Source organism: Oncorhynchus masou, chromosome 30, assembly GCF_036934945.1.
Source record: "Oncorhynchus masou masou isolate Uvic2021 chromosome 30, UVic_Omas_1.1, whole genome shotgun sequence".
Lineage (NCBI taxonomy): Eukaryota > Metazoa > Chordata > Actinopteri > Salmoniformes > Salmonidae > Oncorhynchus > Oncorhynchus masou.
The window spans coordinates 16,605,147-16,626,200 of NC_088241.1; the positions used below are offsets into that span (position 1 = coordinate 16,605,147).

Genomic DNA, 21,054 nt, shown 5'->3' on the forward strand with positions numbered 1-21,054 from the left:
TTATGACAACGCGGATAATAATACAATATAAAACCAGCCTTTGACAGGATTTTTTATTTTTTGTAAAATAATGTTAAGGTACAAATTTTCTTGTTAGGTTTAAGATGCACAGTGGTTTAGGAACAGTATTTACAACATACATGGGTTCCCTGGATATTACAAATTAAAAATGTAAAATAAACATTTAAATGTATTCCTCTGAAAACGCAAAATACATATGGTTTTGACCCTAAACATAAAGCAAAAATGTTTTTATTACAACCGTAAAATACACTGAACAATAACAGCAATTTACATGGCCATCTGACTGATCCCTATCACACATAACTTCACTGTTCAACAGCAACCCCTACTGGCAATGTTATTGCCGTGCATGGTCTTCAACTACAATGTTATTGCATAAGACAGATGCTGAGAGATCTATGAAGTTGTGAGCGCAGAGCCTCCATGTAGTCCTAAAAATCGGAAATGAAACCTCAGGTTCGTTGAGCCGTTCCTATAGTGGAAATTAATGAGGTTTGGGGCTAAACGCTGCAAATAAGGTCCGAGGTTAATTAACACATCCTTTGATGATTTTATATGCTTTGTTCGATGAGATATGTGTCTGTTAACATGACCTTTATGAATTATGAACCCTTTATGTGCTTATTTTGATTACATAAATGCTTCAAAATTCACAAAAAAAAATACTTTAGGTGATGAAGATGATCTCATAGAACAAAACCTAAGATCACACAGGCCTTGTTTTTTGTATTTATCAAAACAAACTCCAAAATAATTTCTCCATAGGCTTTGGCCAACAAGCCATGGTGGAGTAAGCCTAGCTCCATTAGTGCCTACAAAAAGACCACATTACTATTGCTCTCTATAAGCATGACAGCTGAAACATCAAATTGCAGCTGTGAAGAATTGCCAAGACGTTAGACAAATTCACTTGGTATAACTAACTAATACTGAGGGGGAAAACATAAGATCAAATATTTCTCCTTTCCTCAGTAACTAAAAACTGCAGTGTACACATTCAAACTTTAGGATACACATGATACTTGTGAGCTCCTGAATGGCGCAGCGGTCTACGGCACTGCATCACAGTGCTAGAGGCGTCACTACAGACCCTGGTTCGATTCCCGGCTGTATCATAACCGGCCGTGATGGGGAGTCCCATAGGGTGGTACACAATTGGCCCAGCGTCATCCGGGTTAGGCTTTGGCCGGGGCAGGCCGTCATTGTAAATAATAATTTGTTCTTAACTGACTTGCCTAGTTAAATAAAAGTAAAATAAAAAACATTTAAATAATTGCCTTTAGAAAAATGTTCAACAAGCCAACTATATTGGCAAAGTGACTGATATCTCTCGGAGGCATTGCGTAACATTGTCACAGATTCTAAATCAAACAACTGGTAGAGCAAACATGCATCACCATGGACTAATCAAGCAAGACAACCAATGGCGGGCGTGCTCTTGGGTTTTTAAATGACAAAGTGCAGAATAACAGTGAAAACAATAAAATTACTTTCTCTGCATTTCAAGTCTGTTCTCACACCAGGTGAAGATGGAGATCATATAATCATCATCATCTCGAGTCAACTGCCAGCGCTGACCCTGAAACTAACTGGTACTTCATCAGAATACCCTTCAGACCCAATCTAAAATATACTAGCCACACTTACATGATTCCTTCTAAACAGACAAGATATTTCATCCACTCTACCCTACAGTCCACTTAAAAAAGGACTCATTCAAATCTCCATTATATAGCCTATCAATTCAAATATAATTTCAAAATAATCTTTTCAGTTTTGGTTGGGAATGGTCCACAGTGCAGAACTAAACAAAATCTGAAAATACAAGAAACCTGCCACAGAAAATAGGGAACACAGGACTAAGCAATGCAGAAAAACTTCTAACACTTTCAAATATGATTTTCACACTAACTTGATATTTTTTATACCTCCTCATTAATGGCTAAATTGGAAATGCATTATTATGACTCTTCAAAATGACTTGTGGTCTTATCAACACCACCAGCCTAGTAAGAAGAAAGATATAAACTCAGCAAAAAAAGAAACGTCCTTTTTTCAGGACACCGCCTTCAAAGATAATTCGTAACAATCTAAATAACGTCACAGATCTTCATTGTAAAAGGGTTTAAACACTGTTTCCCATGCTTGTTCAATGAACCATAAACAATTACTGAACATGCACCAATGAAACGGTCATTAAGACACTAACAGCTTACAGACAGTAGGCAATTAAGGTCACAGTTATGAAAACTTAGGACACTAAAGAGGCCTTTCCAATGACACTGAAAAACACCAAAAGAAAGATGCCCAGGGTCCCTGCTCATCTGCGTGAACGTGCCTTAGGCATGCAACAATGAGGCATGAGAACTGCAGATGTGGCCAGGGCAATAAATTGCAATGTCCGTACTATGAGAAGCTTAAGACAGCGCTACAGGGAGACAGGACGGACAGCTGATCGTCCTCGCAGTGGCAGACCACGTGTAACAACACCTGCACAAGATCGGTACAGCCAAACAACACACATGCAGGACAGGTACAGGATGGCAACAACAACTGCCCGAGTTACACAAGGAACGCACAATCCCTCCATCAGTGCTCAGACTGTCCGCAATAGGCTGAGAGAGGCTGGACTGAGGGCTTGTAGGCCTGTTGTAAGGCAGGTCCTCACCAGACATCACCGCAACAACGTCACCTACGGGCACAAACCCACCATCGCTGGACCAGACAGGACTGGCAAAAAAGTGCTCTTCACTGACGAGTCGCGGTTTTGTCTCACCGGAGGTGATGGTCGGATTCGCGTTTATTGTTGAAAGAATGAGCGTTACAACGAGGTCTGTACTATGGAGCAGGACAGATTTGTGGGGGGTGGGGGGGTCCGTCATGGTCACAGCATCATCAGACTGAGCTTGTTGTCATTGCAGGCAATCTCAACCCTGTGCCTTACAGGGAAGACATCCTCCTCTCTCATGTGGTACTCTTCCTGCAGGATCATCCTGACATGACCCTCCAGCATGACAATGCCACCAGCCATACTGCTCGTTCTGTGAGTGATTTCCTGCAAGAAAGGAATGTCAGTGTTCTGCCATGACCAGCAAAGAGCCCGGATCTCAATCCTATTGAGCATGTCTGGGGACCTGTTGGATTGGAGGGTGAGGGCTAGGGCCATTCCCCCCCAGAAGTCTCACAGCAAGAACTTAGAAATCTGGTGCAATCCTTGAGGAGGAGATGCACTGAGGTACTTAATGCAGCTGGTGGCCACACCAGATACTGACTGTTACTTTTGATTTTACCCTCCCCCCTCTCCCCCTTTGTTCAGGGACATATTATTCCTTTTCTGTTAGTCACACATCTGTGGAACTTGTTCAGTTTATGTCTCAGTTGTTGAATGTTATGTTCATACAAATATTTACACATGTTAAGTTTCCTGAAAATAAACGCAGTTGACAGTTGAGGACGTTTCTTTTTTTGCTGAGTTTACATCAAGGCACAACATTGGCTCACTGTGGTAAAAGGAGACTTTGCAAACCCACACTATTACTGTTGGATAGGGGGCAGTAGTGAACGGGTTTTACCATAGGTTTGATACTCAAACCACTTCAACCACCACTCCTGTCAAAAAATATTTGCATTTGGCTCATATGATCAGTGTAAAAGCAATATGGTTGAAATAAAGCATACCGGTAATTAGAGGTACTTCAATATCTGTCAATAAGGGGGTTAAACTCTGTTAACACAACTTCAGAACAGCACTACTTAATTTTAGGATGGATGTTACCACCAATCTATGATGTAACAGTTGCATACAGCTTTCTATATCCAAATTGCAATGCTGGTGTTTATTAAGTCTGTCAAACATGGCCTCTTTCAGTCCACACTGGAAAGAAGGGCTGATTTCCATAACCTTTGTCATTATGAAGGTTTAACGATATTATCTCAAGCACTAACTTCCTGTTGCTGCCACACAATGTCAAACTTACAGTAGTCGTCAGACACCAATATCAAACATTGTCACCAAAGCAAAATATGACCATTTAAAAACCAATAAAAAAGCACCAAAAAATTAGTTTAAAAAAATGTATTTTCACTACAATAGTATGATGCAAATGTACTACTTGCAAATGTACTAAATAAAAAAATGTATTTGGCAACTCCCAGACAGTCACACGAGACATGCACAAGAACACTTTGCATAGCAAATGGACTACATTTTTCAGAACTTGTTGCTTTTCAAATCATGCAACCGGTTTCAGGGTGTTGCGGAACCAAAAGGCTTCTCTTCTTAAATATACTCTCAATTATTTATCCATTTATATACAAAGGCAGACCACCTTTAATTAAAACATAAAACTTCATAGTAATAACTACTTTGTTACATAAAAATATGTTACTATAATCTGGCTATGGCCCTTGCTGTGGCAAGACAGGTGCAGCAGGTGGGAGGGGTTAGAGGTGTCAATCACAGTGGCTAGGATTACCTGACTAAAACGGACACTAAAGCTCCAAGGCCTTAGGATAGTAGTAGCAGTTAAAATATATACTATGGCAAAAATGTTGCTATGCATTAGCCTACTTGGTTTTGGCCTTGCCGTTTCCCAATTACTCAATAAAAAAACATACAACTCCAATTCATGTAATTGAAATGTTTTGAGGGCTTTTCCTTTTCCTCTGCATTTTTCATATCAACAATGCCAATTCTCTTGATGGAAGGCAGACACTTTGTCAATAGCACACATTTAAAAACAAACAGTCCCTTGTTGCTTTAAAGGAAATGTGCAGAAGAGGGTAGGTCTAAGATCTGAGGGGAAGATAGCAGGCACACAGGGGTGGTACATAGCAAAAGGTCCTCAGCTTAAACTTACTGAGAAGCTCAATGGTATAGAAGCAGGCTGGCAGAATGGCAACAGCTGTCATGTTGGGACATATAAAAATGTTTAAAAAAGAATACAAAAATATTTTGTCACACACCAGACAGGTGCAATGAAATGTGTTATTTTCTGTGTTGTTTTTATAGACAGGGGAGTTGGATAATGGATTCTGTGGACTACTTGGTTCAATATGAGGACAATATCCTTAGACGATTGATTTAGTCATTTTTTTTCAATTAGGAACCATCAAGACGATTCAAGTTAACAGACGTTAACTGAGAAAGGTCAATTTAGCTGGGTCTTGAACACAGACACAGTGATAATCTTACAGACGAATATGCCGTCCAGACACTAAAATGAATAAGTGCCAACTTGTCCAGAGGGACTGAGAAAGTCACCTCTCCAAAAAAAACACTTTCTTCTCTTGTCCGTTGAAAGACTGAACTATATCTGAATTATAGCTACCAAGGCCCACCATTGAATTACCTTCACCAAACGTAAATAAAATGGAAACACTTAATGACATGTCAATTGGCAACTATTGGTTGAACAGTCTCTGGTTGGGTTGATGTAATCCAGAAAATACCCCAGATCTACTGTGTGTTCTTGCAGTAGAAAGATGGCGAACATGGCCGATATTCCAGCCTCCCCATACTGGCGTTGGAATGATGGAACACAGACAGACAAAGCCGAAAGACCAGTCGGGAAAGTCCTGTCTCATAGAATGCATATGGTATGCTTTTTAAGACGGCATTTTCAAGTGTAACTGACCTCATGCGTGATCCCTGCGTTTATGCATTATCTGAAGTGCATTTGTTTACATGCAGATAAGACTCGTACAAGCTAATGCCTATATTTTCTTTTTTTCTCTTAAGCATCACAAGTGCATTTTCGATAACTGCCTGGATGTAGCGGAAAGAACCGTAAACGAACTTGCTCCACCACTGACATGTCAGTCCTGTCCTCCAACCTTCCCCACCACCACACAAAAAGCATGTGGAGAGGTCCCCACTAGACCAGGTGCCTCCAACTCTGGTCCTGGAGAGCATGTAGAATTCTATTCAAGCCCAGCACTAACACACCCGATTCAAATAATCAAGATCCAGATTTAAGATTGACAGGTGTATTAGTGCTGTGGTAGAACAACAGCCTGCTTCCCAGTTTCTCTCCGGGACCAGTCAGAGATCCCTGCACTAGACTGTCCAAAACCTCCCACCTGACCTTTTATTCGCAGATGCTGTGGTTGGGTCAATCGCCAAGGAGGGGGAAACAAAGCAGGGCTCAACCCCACCTGTTCCACTTCAGTCTGGGGTCGTTCCAACCCCCTTCCCTCCTCACTCCTCCGTATCCACTCCTGGGCGAGGGTCACTTGAGGCGGTCGGAGCGGAAGGAGTCTTCCACGGCGGGGTCGGTCAGCATGAAGTCCCCGTCCAGCATGCCCAGCCCCTCAAGGGCCAGCGGGTCCATCCTGAGGGGGTCGTCCAGAGCAAATGAGTCCATCTCAAAACCTGGCACGTGGGACAGGGCGCTGGCGATCTCCTTGGAAAGGCCCAACGAACTGTCACCTGGTGAAGAAAGAAAAGAGGGCTAGTAATACATAATAATAAATGTGCCATTTAGCAGACGCTTTTATCCAAAGGGACTTTCCGTCATGAGTGCATACGTTTTCGAATGGGTGGCCCCAGCGGGAACCAAATCCACAACCCTTTACATTGTAAGTGCCATATTCTACCAACTGAGCCACTCAGGGTTAGTGTTGGTTGTAGTTATAATTATGTACTTGGAAAGCATTTCTCTCCTACAGAGGAGTAATAGCTGAAGTGGTAGCCCAGATCTCACCTGTGAGGATGATGTTAGGGACGTTGTGGCATCCCTCTCCCCCAAAGTTCTGGTTGTTAAGGTGCTGCCTATCCCCTGTGTCGTGGAGCTCCAGGAAGCCATGGTTGGGGTGGTAGGATTCCTCCTGGCCTTTTCTACCACTCCCACAGCCCAAGCCACCGTGGTTGAACGTTAGGCTGTCTCCCGGAGTCTCCATGTTGAACTGAGACTGGGACAAAACACCAAATGTGAACTCAGGCAGACAAATACATTACAACAGAACTCAGCAATGAAAGCAGAGGTGCAGTAGTCAATACAAATATGAGCCTGAGAGAAATAGTGTCTGCAGAAATGGTATACCTGCTGGTTCTGTCTGGAGGCGATCTGTAGGCCCAGGTAGGGATCATCCAACAGAGAGTTTAACAGTAATGTGTCCTACAACACAAAACACAGGTACTTTAGTGTAAAGACAGAACAACACGTCAAACCAAGTTATGTTGAGTGACACCTACAACATGACTGTAGCAGTGAAGTGGGGCTTCATTGATGCTACAGGCCAATTTCACTGTGGTCCCAATGTCACAGCCCTTCAGCACACTAAGACAGTCAGCTCTCTGGACTGCTATTAATAGAGACATTCAACAACAGAGCCCAGGATCCATTTCACCTCACTTGGGCATGACATCAGCATTCCCTCTCAAGTTTCACACACCGCATTCTGCAGCTAAGAAAATTGTGAGCATGTTCAAAGTCAGAAAGATGTTGTGAAACAATCTCCAGTGGCAAGTTATGGAACCAAGTTGAGACTTGAGTGAGCATTGGAAATGTATTGAGAAGCTATACAGGTCCAGGAACTGTGAAGCATCAAGTAGGAAATTATTGAGCCACAGTTATAACAAGATGGCCTCTTGAATAGCCTAAGTTCTGTTTTAAATACAGTACCAGTCAAAAGTTTGGACACACCTACTCATTCAAGGGTTTGTCTATTTTATTATTTTTTTACTATTTTCTGCATTGTAGATAATAGTGAAGACATCAAAACTATGAAATAACACATATGGAATCATGTAGTAACTAAAAAAAAAAAGAGTGTTAAACAAATCAAAATATATTTGAGATTCTTCAAAGTATGCCTGCCTTGATGACAGCTTTGTATTCTTTCAACCAGCTTCATGAGGTAGTTACCTGGAATGCTTTTCCAACAGTCTGGAAGGAGTTCCCACATATGCTGAGAACTTGTTGGCTGCTTTTCCTTCACTCTATAGTCCAACTCATTCCAAACCATCTAATTTGGGTTGAGGTTGGGTGATTGTGGAGGCCAGGTCATCTGAAGTAGCACTCGATCACTCTCCTTCTTGGTCAAATAGCCCTTACAAAGCCTGGAGGTGTGTTGGGTCATTGTCCTGTTGAAAAACAAATGATTGTCCCACTAAGCCCGAGCTGACAAGGTAAAAATCTGTCGTTCTGCCCGAGCAAGGCAGTTAACCCACTGTTCCCCGGGCACCGAAGAAGATGTCGATTATGGCAGCCTCCCACACCTCTCAGATTCAGAGGGGTTGGGTTAAATGCGTTAGACACATTTCAGTTGAATGCATTCAGTTGTACAACTGTCTAGGTATCCCCCTTTCCCTAAGCGCAAATCAGATGGGATGGTATATTGCTGCAGAATGCCGTGGTAGCTATGCTGGTTAAGTGTGCCTTGAAGCACCCCCATACCTCCATACTTCACGGTGGGAACCACACTTGCAGAGATCATCCGTTCACCTACTCTGCGTCTCACAAAGACACGGCAGTTGGAACCAAAATTCTCAAATTTGGACTCATCAGACCAAAGGACAGATTTCTACCGGTCTAATGTCCATTGCTCATGTTTCTTGGCCCAAGCAAGTCTCTTCTTCTTATTGGTGTCCTTTGGTAGTTGTTTCTTTGCAGAAATTCGACCATGAAGGCCTGATTCACACAGTCTCCTCTTTACAGTTGATGTTGAGATGTGTCTGTTACTTGAACTCTTTGAGGTGCAACCTGAGGTGCAGTTAATTGCCGATTTCTGAGGTGCAGTTAACTCTAATGAACTTATCCTCTGCAGCAGTGGTAACTCTGGGTTGTCCTTTCCTGTGGCAGTCCTCATGAGAGCCAGTGTCATAATAGCGCTTGATGGTTTTTGCTACTGCACTTCAAGAAACTTTCAAAGTTCTGGACTGACTGACCTTCATGTCTTAAAGTAATGATGGACTGTCATTTCTCTTTGCTTATTTGAGCTGGACTTGGTCTTTTACCAAATAGGGCTATCTTCTGTATACCACCCCTACCTTGTCAACACAACTGATTGGCTCAAACGCATTAAGGAAAGAAATTCCACAAATGAACTTTTAACAAATTGAAATTCATTCCAGGTGACTACCTCATGAAGCTAGTTGAGAGAATGTTGAGTGTGTAAAGCTGTAATCAAGACAAAGAGTGGCTACTTTGAAGAATCTCAAATATAAAATATATTTTGATTTGTTTAACACTTTTTTGGTTACTACATGATTCCATGTGTGTTATTTCATGGTTTTGATGTATTCACTATTATGCTACAATGTAGAAAATAGTCAAAATAAAGAAAAACCCTGGAATGAGTAGGTGTCCAAACTTTTGACTGGTACTGTATATTACATGACAGCAGAGTAATGTGTCAAGTGTAAAGAGATGATATTACACTATTTGATACTTGAGGATGTCACACACTAAGAGGCTGAACAGTGATCAATTTGCATGGCCAAATGTATGAATAAATTAACTGATTACACAAATATGCAATACAAAATAGTGAGCTAATTCTAGCTAGATGACAGAGTAAACTCTTTAAAAAAATATGTCCTGGTGTAACCAGAAGCCATCAGGCTGTCACTGGTTATTGTCTTGATAATAACTGTACAGATGATTACATCATCCGGATCATTCTAGTTGACCTCAGTTTCTATCATAACCAACGTTTACAACATTGAGCTTGCTTTAAACACCATACGTTTACAAAAACATCAAGCCATGGTGGCCGTCATGCCCCTCTGCCCCAGAGAGGCGAGGTAGGTTAACCGTGACGGACCGATAGTAGGAGGACAGAGGAAATTGTGGCTTTATTGGGCCAATTGGCGGCAGTGTGTTGTGTGTATAGGCTAGCACTGACTCCACTCACGTTGTAGAGGCCCAGGTCTGTGGCCAGGGAGTGGCTGATGTGCTGCAGCTGGGGAAGACTTCCCTGCTGCCTTTGCTGCTCCATTTGCTGCAGTTGGTCTTGCTGGTCCTGTTGTTGTTGTTGCTGCTGCTGCTGTTGTTGCTGCTGCTGCTGCTGAGTTGACTGCGGGTCTTGCGTCTGCAGGCACTGAGAGTTCTGGCCCTGCTCACCCTGCTTCTCAATTTTGACCGACACCCTATGGTGCTGCTGCAGGTGCTGCATCTGCTGGTTCTGGGCATTGCGCAGGTTCTGCAGGTGCAGCTGCTGGAGGGCCTGCTGAGACTGGACACATTGCTGCTGGTGCAGCTGGTGTTGCAAATGCAGCTGATGGTGTTGGTGTTGATGCTGTTGTTGATTTTGTTGTTGCAGTACCACGGATGGCTGGGAGAGCGGTTGTCCTACCTGAGAGGCCTGCTGGGGCTGATGGGATGCTGGAGGACCTGGCTGATGAAGCTGCTGCTGCGGTTGGCTGAAGGGGTAGGGAGGGAGCCTCTGGTCCATGGGGAGTTTGCTGGTGTCCAGAGGGACACCCTGGGAGGAGATAAACACATTGATTGGAAATGGAATACGAACTCAATTGGCATGCAGGTCGGCCAATGTTATGGTGCCGTGTAGGCTTGGGCGGTTTACAGTATAAACTATATATACACCAGGGTATTTTGAAATACTCATGGTATGATTTTCAATACCGTCAAAACAATTGGGCAAATTTTTTTTCCATCAATTTGAATATATATATTTTTTAATACCTACAGTTAACTTGTGCTGTGGGTTAATAAATATAGCAGCATCAACTACCCTTGCATGTTGACAAAAAGGGTAGTTTAGTTAAAAAATAGCAGTATTTCAATCTACTCGATTCATCATAATTAGAAGTACAGCGCCATCTCCCATTCCTGGATAGATGTACGTTTTCCGAGCCATATCTCGCGCCGGCTCTGTGGCGTCCACATTCTGGCATAGCACAGTTCCAACCAGAGAGAGAAGTAATTAACGTCTAGTCAGGTTCTTTAGGCTAACTAAGTGGCTAGCTTGCAAGATCAATCGTCTTGGTTACAGCAGAGACAAATCCCCTCCTGGATCAAGATCCCTGACGTCTACTATTTGTGTTGTGTGTGCAGCACAGGAACAGCATGAAGGTATGAACATCTGGATACCGCCCAACCCCAGGGCAGTGCTTATTCTGGCCTGTGATTAAGTCATGGTAAAAGGAGAATGTAGGTAGACATTACCTGTGTTATGGAGGACAAGTTAGGAGAGATGGTGGGGGAGAACTGTTTGGAGTGGTGTCGGCGAGACTCCCCTCCCATGGGTAGGATCAGTGGGGAGAGCTGAGCTCGTCTCCGTGGCAACGTGCTGAGAGGCGACTGCCCCTGGCTAGTTAGCAGTGGCGAATAAGAGGAGCACGAGCCGGACCCTCCTACCCCGCTATTGTAACTCGGGTTACTGGATGCGGTGTGGAGGGACTGGCCACTCAGGGAGGAGTTGCTGAGGGAGGAGTGCAGGGATTGGTTGCTCAGGGAAGACTGGAGGGAGGGGGAGGAGCTAAGGGAGGACTGCAGGGAAGGGTTGCTCAGCGACGAGTGCAAGGAGGTGGAGCTGAGGGAGTTGGGGAAGGAGTGGCCGCTGAGAGATGATTGGATGTTGGGGTTGCTTAGCGAGGACTGCAGGGAGGGGTTACTAAGAGTCCCCTGAAGAGATGCCAAGAGACCTGTTCAAATAAACAAGACCGATAAACAGATTTGAATATAGAGCTACATAAAATAAACACATTTTCAGTCCTGGTGTGAAAAGTTGTGGTAATGAGTACATAGACTGAACAAAAAAATAAACGCAACATGTAAAGTGTTGGTCACATGTTTCATGAGCTGAAATAAACCATAGCAGAAATGTTCCATTTGCACAAAAAGCTTATTTCTCTCAAATTTGCGCACAAATTTGTTTGCCATTGAAAAGGAGTGGGACAAAAATAGTACAGGCCACAATCAACAGCCTGATCAACTCTATGCAAAGGAGATGTGGGAAATGGTGGTCACACCGGATACTGACTGGGTTTTCTGTTCCACGCCCCTACCTTTTTTTAAGGTACTTTATCTGTGAGGAACAGAAGCATATCTGTATTTCCAGTCATGTGAAATCCATTGATTAGAAATGTATTTCAATTGACTGGTTTCCTTACATTTCAAATAACTAAAATCTTTGAAATTGTTGCATGTTGTGTTTATATTTTTGTTCAGTGTAGAAGACTACAAACATCTAAAATTCAATGAAAATGTATTGCAACATTTCATCGTTTTAACATTTAATATGACAAACTGCAAACACAGTTTGTCTCCTGGCGATCATATCAGGAGGTACAACGCTAGCTCAGTCCCCTGAAGAGGCCCTGATCTGCAGGGTGCATCTCAAGAGTCAAACTAGGTTTCCTTTCATCATCTCCTATCCTTAATTTGCACTGATGTGAAAGAACTAGAATAATACCAGCAAATATCTGGTAAGCATTCACCATACTGTTTTCTCAAGAGACGAGAAGAGTAAGCCACCTCAGACGATTGACATGCACCCTAGGCCTTGCCTCTAGACTGAAGTTAACATTACCTGTGTGTGGTCAGCCAAATCACCTCAACACAGATAAGGTCAGTAGGGCCATATAAAATCTGTTTAATTTCTTCCCTGATTGTGGTTAGTTCATTTTACACATTCCGTTGAGTTTTACAGGTCTCTGTTTCCGCGGGATTTTTTCAGGCTTTCATACTCTAAATGACACTTGAATTGAAAAACAACTAAATAGGATTAAGTCCACAACAATGCTTAAACCACATTAGGAGACCACTTTTGAGTCTGGGAATTGTTTTTGAAATTTAGGTTTTTGGGTGTAGTTACCCATTAATTCCATTGCACAGCTAGCAAGAGGCAGTTCAGCTGTGTTTTTGTTATGATAGTTTGCAAAACAAACACCCACTGGACTGATGCAAATAATCATGATATTCTGCCAGGTAGGCATAGGCTTTGTTGTTAACATTTAATGTAGGTTTTGGGGAAAGTCTTTCCATCTACCAGAAGACTGTTTCATTAGCATCAACGGTAATAACTACACAAAGTGGTAACTGCGCGCACCGCACATACACAGATGGGGGAATTCTCATTGCCTCTTCAGAAATTTGCAGGAAATACAAATCACTGATTCATTCTGTTCATGTCTTATGATAAACCTGGGCTAATTAATAAATGTTCAATACATTTAGTTAACTCCCGACTAAGTTGAATACATTTTTTTTATATTGTTGAATTCCGTTTTGTCTGGATTCTCTGATTCTGTCCACATCAGGGATTTTATACTTTTTCAGAATGCACAGCCCTGCACTTTCTAAATACATCTTACATGCACGCGCCCACCTAAATAAATATTGGCCTGTCTCCCTCTTGCACCAACACCCACTAGCTTCCTCCGTTTGAGTCACAACTTAGACATTTTAACTAGTGTGACGGAAAGGGTTGTATTGTTCCTAGCATGCCTGCATGAGCGCACACACTAACATACACGCAAGAGAGAAGTGCTGAAGATCAACATGGCACACACACACACACACACACACACAAGCTTCAGCCTCTGTCCCACAGTACCTCCCTGTACCTGGCGAGTGGCAGAAGGCATTGCTGGCATTAATGCCCAGCTGGGTCAGGGTGGAGGCCAGGTTGCCCGTGCTGCTGCCCCCACTCAGGGATGAGGGGTAGCCCGGCTCGTCTGGGTCCAGCGGGGTGGGCAGCGGTGACGGGAAGTGCAGGCTGGAGAGGTCGGGCAGGGAGCCCCCCGTGTTCAGGGCTGAGGGAGCATGGGGGGTGCTGGACTGCTGGTCAGGGGAGGGGAAGATGCTGGAGGAGGAGATGGAGAAACTATTTAGATAGACAAGAGAAACCACAGTGGTGTCTCACATTCGTCAAGAATTAGACACTGGGGCGTGTGATTTACAGACAGGATGACCTCAGCGTCCCAGAGCTAAACTGATCCTCACCCAACAGCAGCTTCCTCCAGCCAGACAGACAGACAGACAGACAGAGAACAACAGAGAAAAATAACAGAATAGACCAAGAGGGGAGAAAGCGAGCGAGAGAATAAATTACAGAGAGAGAACAAGAAAATTTAAAAAAAGAAATGGAGAGATAGAGAGCAAGTGAATGAAGGAAAAAATAAAGAATGGAACTACACACAGTGGACAATCTAAACCCCAGCTATGAGAGAAAGATAAAAGAATGCGCAACGAAAGTCATGCTAGTCATGACGAAGAAGAGGAGGATAGACAGACAGAGGCTGAAAACAGAGGAAGATATTTCAAATGGATGTTTCAATGGAAAACAAATGGAGCTTGAGAGCTTGAGGCTTTTACATCAGCAGAAAGTGTTCAACAGAAAATCAGCCATGCATTCATATGTCATACCTGAGGGCACACGCTAGCCATAGTACAATACTATGTCTCCTATCAGACTCCACATATTGCTGCTTCACATTAAACAAATTACATTAGGTCTAAATGAACGCAAAACATCACAGGTTTTTAATAACTGTGTGTCTGCACTGAAACAGAATTCTGTAGATAATTGTGTGCAAACTTCTAGAGCCACAGACATTTTCACATAAGTTATTCTCTCCTGTGAGAAAAGCTGTAGAAATTACTTGGATGTGTTTCAGAAGGATTTACTTACTTGATACCGGGAACTTCACAGGACTTGGGTCGAGAAGACAGCAGGGGCAACTTCTTGGTGTCCCAGGGCTTGAGCAGTTTGCCCTGATCCAGAATGTTCTCCTCAATGGGGGGAACTGGGTACGGAAACACTGTGGATGACAAACAACATGATAACAAATCAATGTCTCCAAGTCATAAGGATTTTTTTCCATTGTCAAGATTATTTATGGTGTGTTTAAAGTAGGACAGAATTGTTAGTGTACAGCGAGTGTGACTGTTAGACTCACTTCTTCTCCCCTCTCCTTCACTCTGACCTAAAGGAGCACAGAGAGATACAAGTCAGAGTACCGAGGCAAACTGGGAATGGGCTTAAGGCACAATCACACTTAAACAATTATAAACAATAAGGTAATTTAGCAGACACTTATCTCAGTGGCAAACCCCCAACTCCCACTCCGATGTGTTAACTAAACACATATGCTGTTGGTTTAGTCTTTAGTGAGTCCTCACCAGTGAGTCTGCCCTGAAGGGTGAGTGTGTGTCCAGCACTGAAGGGGTCTCCTGCAGGGGGGTTCATCACACTGGTGTGGAGGGCAGAGTCTGAGTTGGTCCTGCATAGAGAAAAAGCATTAGGAGAGGAGAAAGATATATCCAGGGGGTCTCTTTCCATTGCCACATCAACCCACATACACATTCACCAAACAGGAACCAACTACTCAAGTCAATCCATGACTCATTAGAAAAGTCTTCAGGTAACCACATCATGACATCACTACCTTAGTTTGTGGCTGAGCAGAAACAAAAGTAACTCCATCCGTGATATATTGGAACTCAGTCTTAAATATAAATTCATTCAATATAAAAAGGAAAACTCATTCAATATACAAGCTCTTGGAAGATCTTTGAATGGTCATATCTTGCACTGGCACAATCGTCTATTAATGTCTGCCCCAGGACAGTGAGTTGATGCCCTATGTTGAGGGGGAGAAGAGAAGATAGATGGAGAGGGTGGGATTCACCTGTTGAGTGCCATGGTGGGGAGGCGAAACAACTGGCTTTTGTCTCCTGGGAAGTTGCCCGAACAGTTCCTTTTGTGATCAACAACAAAAATGGCCGTTATTCTCCAGAGAAGGATTAAAAGAGAGAAATAAAAGAGAGGGAAGGCTTGGGACGAACGGCGAGCATAGGAGACGCAGAGATAGAGGGAGGAAGAGAGGGATACTGACATTCTACAGAACACATGGCCCATCCATAGATGCTGTTTTTTGGATACAGAGAATATTGAGTGAAGTGAGTGCATTTGTGGGTGTGTTACTGCATGCTCATCTGCACAAATGTATGCATTCACGCTCATGCGTGTGTGCTCATGTAAGACTGGCTATTATGAAAGAGGCTGTTAAATTCTCTGCTAAACTGGGGTCTCGCAGCGATCGGTTCACGTCAGTTGAATTTACAAAGATGTTTATCAGTGTTTCCAGCCCCAGTGCTGATCTGGAAAGAATCGGACAGACTTGTGCCAAATCCACCACAAACAAACTTCAGGAGCAGCTCCCTCCATTCACCTGATTGATGGAGGCTATTTCCCCAAAGCACAGCATCCAAGCAAGCAGGGATGAGAAACGCTGGTTTAGAGCGGCCTTCATTTAATTCATGCATCAACGCTGCTTTATAAGTCATCTCGACATGCCTTTATTTTTTCAGAGAATAAGATAAAACGGAACTGTTGGGAGGTGTGTAAGAGTCATATAATTTCATGTCAAAGCCAGTTTCCCTTTCTCAAAGAGTTTGTCCTTTTCCATTTAGCAGAGAAAGAAAGAAAAGAAAGAAGAAAGAAAAAAAGAGGTTTGACAAGAATGGAAAAGAGGTGCGAGTTTCTTTCCAAAACTTGAAAAAAAAAAAAGAGTGTAAGTGTATTCGGATGCCAGAAAAAAGGGAGGAAAGTGGAGAAAATAAAACAACAAAGTTCTGAAAAGCAAATAAATTCAAGGCTATGAGGGAAAGCTAAAATCAGGTGTCTTGTTAGTCAGTCCCAATCGCATTAGCATGCATTGTTACCGTGAGACCAAGCTATAATGCTGCAGAGAAAAACAACTAAGCACAATACATAAAAAATAAAACAGGCTCCCTGAGGACACCCATGTCTCTGCAGATTGGGGTCCACTCCAGATCATTACCTTCTCCAACTGGTGTCCGGAGGCGGGGACAGATAGGCTGAGTTGTACGGAGAGCTGTCCACCTGAGGAGCACACAAGTTAAGGCGACAACTAAATTGTTACACTTTTTACTCTTCTCATCCACAATCAGAGATTAACAACAAGGGATTTGGTCAGCACAACACAGAAAATGACAAAATAATATATCATCAAAGCAGTCCTTTGCCTAAGTAGAGCAAAACTCTGGATTAGCTCCAAGATTGTGCAACAAGGTCTGAAGATGTTCTGGTCTCAGAGGTATTGTGAAGGATACTTGTTTCCTGTAGGGACGCCCTGGGGAGATGAAGCGCCTGTCCCTCTGGACCCGCTCTACCAGGCCGTGGTGCCGTGTGGAGCGACTGGAGTCCAGGTTAGAGTGGAACAAACCCTAAGAGAGGGGGACCGATGATGGAAACAAGTAGGAGGACAGAGAAACAGAAAGGGAGAGAGGATAAAGAGGGGTGCAAGAGAAGAGGGAGAGACGCCATGGTGTTTAAATTGGTGTCAAGTGATTGTATGGATAGATTTTTAGGCTATATATTAATGTAGACCCACACACACACACAATGAGGATACAAAAAGGTGAACCTCTCTCACCTGAAAGTCGCCTGGGTTCCTGCCGATCTGATTAACGTTGGGTAGGGAGCCCCCATAGTACGGGCCCTGGGTTCTAGCCAGACGCACTTTCTGAGCCTGGATCTGGAGAACAAAGAGGAGATGAAGACTTTATGAATACCTAATGTCTTTTGTAAGACAAACTGTAATACTTGTGCCCTTGACATACTTCACTGCTGGATTGCTGCATAGCCTACACAGAGACAGAAGCCACATCAGTGGATTGAGATAATCAAGTGGGTAACAAGATCCTCAAGAGTTTGTTGTAGTGTGCTTTATCAGCTGCAAAGCTGTGGTTGTCCTATGTCACAATAGAATGTTTGAAATGAGCTGGCCGGTTCTTTTAGTAAGACACTATTCTGGCCATTTTCATTAATGACAGCCAAACATCTTGGTGTCTTTTCAGACCTTGTTCTTTTGAGTAAAAGCTTGACATTTTATAAAATGTGCTGTCCTGCCTCTGACATCTTTCATGCAGTCTCTCAACCTCTAAAACAGACGGCAGTGAGTTCATCACTGTAAAAGAAAAAGAGGGAAAAAAAGACAATCATTCACAGGGAAAACCACAAGTATTGAGGAAAAGCTGTTAAATTATTATTTCTAAGAAAAATAAGAACTTTGAAAATAGTCACAAAGCAACAATATCCCCACAAGTATATTGGATATTGCTAATAACACCCAGGAGTTGCCTAATACATTCCAAGTAGGACAAAACATTTCCAGTGAGGTGACAGTGAGAAAATACTGCTTTGTGTACCTCCCAAATGTGACATTGGCAGTGTAAAATATTATGACAGCAGAAGAATGAGACAAGGTCTTCATAGGATTTAAGATTAAATCTGCCCTTACCAAGTTCCCTTCTGAAATGGATTCATATGAACCACTACTGTTCCAGCATACAAATAAGATAGGCCGACAGTGTCATATTTTACGAACCCATCTAAAAATGTCCAAAAGCCTTAAAGCTTGAATCCTTCATTGTGAAACTGTGATATTACAACAACAAAGAAGTTAACACAGTTTCTTTCCCCTCTGACATTGCACGAGCGATAGAACAGCAGAATATGTGATACAATTTTTTCTATGGGTGACACTCCTCACCTTCGCTTCGTCAACAAAACAAAAGCAATAACAATGGCCATGGGGCGGAAGGTGGCGCTGTTTCCCCTACTGCGGATTCCATCTTTAAATCCCCTCTCTTTTGCAGGCGAAGACAATTTAAGTAGCTAGCGCTTTCAGTATTCCTTACACTGATGACAATATGAATTCTCCACACATACAGGTTGTACAACCAAATTGATTCATAAATACAATGAATGAATGGAAGTGGGTAAATCCATGGTAACAGATTTACACAGACTCACTTTAAAATGTATACCAAACAAAAAAAACATTGATTTATAAGTTTGACAAACCATAGAACTCTATTCACAAGTACTACTTTTAACAATTTCCACTGAACATTTTACAAAAACACATTTACAGGATGGGGGTCCAAAGTCTGGAAACAAATAAAACTGAGTGAGAATTTACCATAATTCTGTTACAAAACTTTGCACCTGTACAGTTTTTAAAGTAAAATGTTGTTTTTTTTATTTACTGTGAAAATTGTTCAAAGTAGTCATTGTGCATAGAATTGTATGGTTTGTTAAACTTTTAAATCAATGGTTTTTGTTTGGCATACATTTTAAAGTGAAGTCTCAGCGTAATTCTGCATTACTCTACTCCATAGTTTGTGCCTTCTCTCTCGCACACACATAGCACATCAGTTTCACAGCATGCTCCGTCTCCATTTACCGGTAACCGCATGCCTGCCTTGCTATTAGGCTGACCACCCTGACAAAAAGTATATTAGATGGGGAGGTTGTAAAGGACAGGACTCAAAGGAATTCCCAGAAACGACAGTGGTTGAGATGGCAAAGGGGAATTACCATGAATGAAGAAAGTGGGGTGGTATGAGGGGTTTGGATGAGTCAGTGTAAGACTTGAGCCCTTGAATGTGCTGTCCAACAATGCAATTTAGGAGGGTGAGTCGTCACTGAATTTGATTTGCCCACTCTTCTCCTTTCTATTCCTCCCACTCAGTCTGTATCACAGTCACCTCAAAATATATAGGATATTCATAGAGTGGGGAAATTCTGGCCATTATCATGCTTCTAAAAGATTGAATGTTCAAAAAAAATATATGTTGAATTCATTAATAAGCAAATTATTAATTAGTATCCGTTTGAAAAGCAGTTCAAACTTTATTCACTTCAAATTGAAAGATCCTTAGAATGAACCCTGGGGTGTATTTATTATGTCTTGCAACGGAAACACGGTAAAGAATCAAACGTACACGAACAGCGCAAACGAAGAAAAACGGAGAGGGACCTACCTGAATTTGTCCAATAGAAACTAGTTTTCGTTGAACAAAAATGTATGTTTGGAGTAAACGGTTAACGTTGCTAAACCTTTTAGAACAGAATCGGCGTACTTAATATAGCCGTGGAGTTCCTATAAACACACCATTTTGTGAATGTTAAACTCAGTTGAAAAATAATGGAGTGGGTTGCAGTTATGCCAAGAGTTTGCAATCTGTTCTGCTGTGGTGGTTGACAGCAACCACTATGTGCCACTTCACTTGATGCACCGTCTGTCTGACCAACTAGTTCGCTAAGCACTGAAAAACTAACGTTAAGCCAAAACATGGCTGGTAACTAACATTATCAACCAGTCACACAGTTCAGCAGGTTTGAAGATGTATTAAAACAGTTAGTTATAACTAACGTTACAATGTCTCGTTAACATTAGCTTGCTAAGTAGTTAGCAAGCTAACGTAACGAACTAGTTAACATTAGCTACTGAATTTGAAATACTACTTCGACACATAAGACTAACTTAGGGCTAGATAACTAGTTTATTTACGCTAACTTTAGTTAACTAGCTAGCTGGTTCGCATTACACTTTTGACAAGTTAGATAAGATAGCAATCAACATCGTAGTTAACGTTAGATAGGTGAAATAACTAGAAAGACATTCAAACTCCAACAGATAAAGGCAACTCGTGGATAACGTTCATTCTTGGCTAGAGTTAGTTCGCTAAACTTCTATTGGTTTATCATGTTCGTATTTTTTGTTTACCCTCTTGACAAGCCCCGGGCCTGTACTTACTCCAGCTTTCCTCTCCTGCCTCCCCCTCCGACTTACCCTGGTAGAGGTGATATCCATCATAACCTGCTGAAAAGCAGCAGTCTCTTCAGCCTGACGTTGGGTATGTAGAGCTATTTTCTCACTAAATTTTCGAGGGTTTGATGCCCCGGACCCAGCACCCGAACTGGGTCCTGCTCCGGGTCCACAACCGCCTACATCCGTAGCAGACATATTTGCCGAACGACTTCACGCAGTGGGATGATCTGACTTGGTTGTCACTAACGTTAGTTACTATCGCCACAAAGTGATACGGGCCGCCTATTTCTACAATTGATCTACTTAAAATGTGATTTTAAACCTAACATGAACACAGTTAAGCATCAATGAAGACCAAAAAGTTATTTTTGTTTTCATGAATTTGTACGACGGACAATTTTGACTTTGTAGCTGTGGTAACTAGCTAGTCGAAACCATCTGACTTGGTGGGGGGGGAGAGAAAGTGAGCGCCCAAG

The 21,054-nt window shown here is 42.5% G+C and overlaps 2 protein-coding genes across 3 annotated transcripts in view; one reads left to right on the forward strand and one right to left on the reverse strand.

Annotated features, from left to right (window-relative positions):
• The window catches only part of LOC135522174 (thioredoxin-interacting protein-like), a 328,799-nt gene that overhangs the window by 261,623 nt on the left and 46,122 nt on the right, over positions 1–21,054 (forward strand). The window lies entirely within an intron of this gene.
• LOC135522170 (CREB-regulated transcription coactivator 2-like) lies at positions 39–20,987 on the reverse strand. Of its 2 annotated transcripts, XM_064948200.1 has the most exons (14): positions 20,600–20,987; positions 17,393–17,494; positions 17,070–17,183; positions 16,778–16,839; positions 15,623–15,691; positions 15,114–15,214; positions 14,891–14,917; positions 14,623–14,752; positions 13,556–13,794; positions 11,154–11,632; positions 9,883–10,452; positions 7,068–7,142; positions 6,729–6,936; positions 39–6,454 (listed from the first exon to the last, which is right to left on the reverse strand). In XM_064948200.1, exons 1-14 carry the CDS (start codon positions 20,771–20,773, stop codon positions 6,255–6,257), a joined length of 2,550 nt encoding a protein of 849 aa, XP_064804272.1. In that variant the 5' UTR covers positions 20,774–20,987; the 3' UTR covers positions 39–6,254. The 2 variants fall into 2 exon arrangements, with proteins under 2 accessions (XP_064804272.1, XP_064804273.1); XM_064948201.1 differs by lacking the exon at positions 15,623–15,691.

Coding starts and splice junctions, on each gene's coding strand:
- LOC135522170 (XM_064948200.1), bottom strand. CDS start 20,773: ATGTCTGCTACGGATGTAGGCGGTTGTGGACCCGGAGCAGGACCCAGT. Junction 17,184..17,392: donor GGAACCCAGGCGACTTTCAG/GTGAGAGAGGTT, acceptor CCCCTCTCTTAG/GGTTTGTTCCACTCTAACCT. Junction 14,918..15,113: donor CCTTCAGGGCAGACTCACTG/GTGAGGACTCAC, acceptor GTGCTCCTTTAG/GTCAGAGTGAAGGAGAGGGG.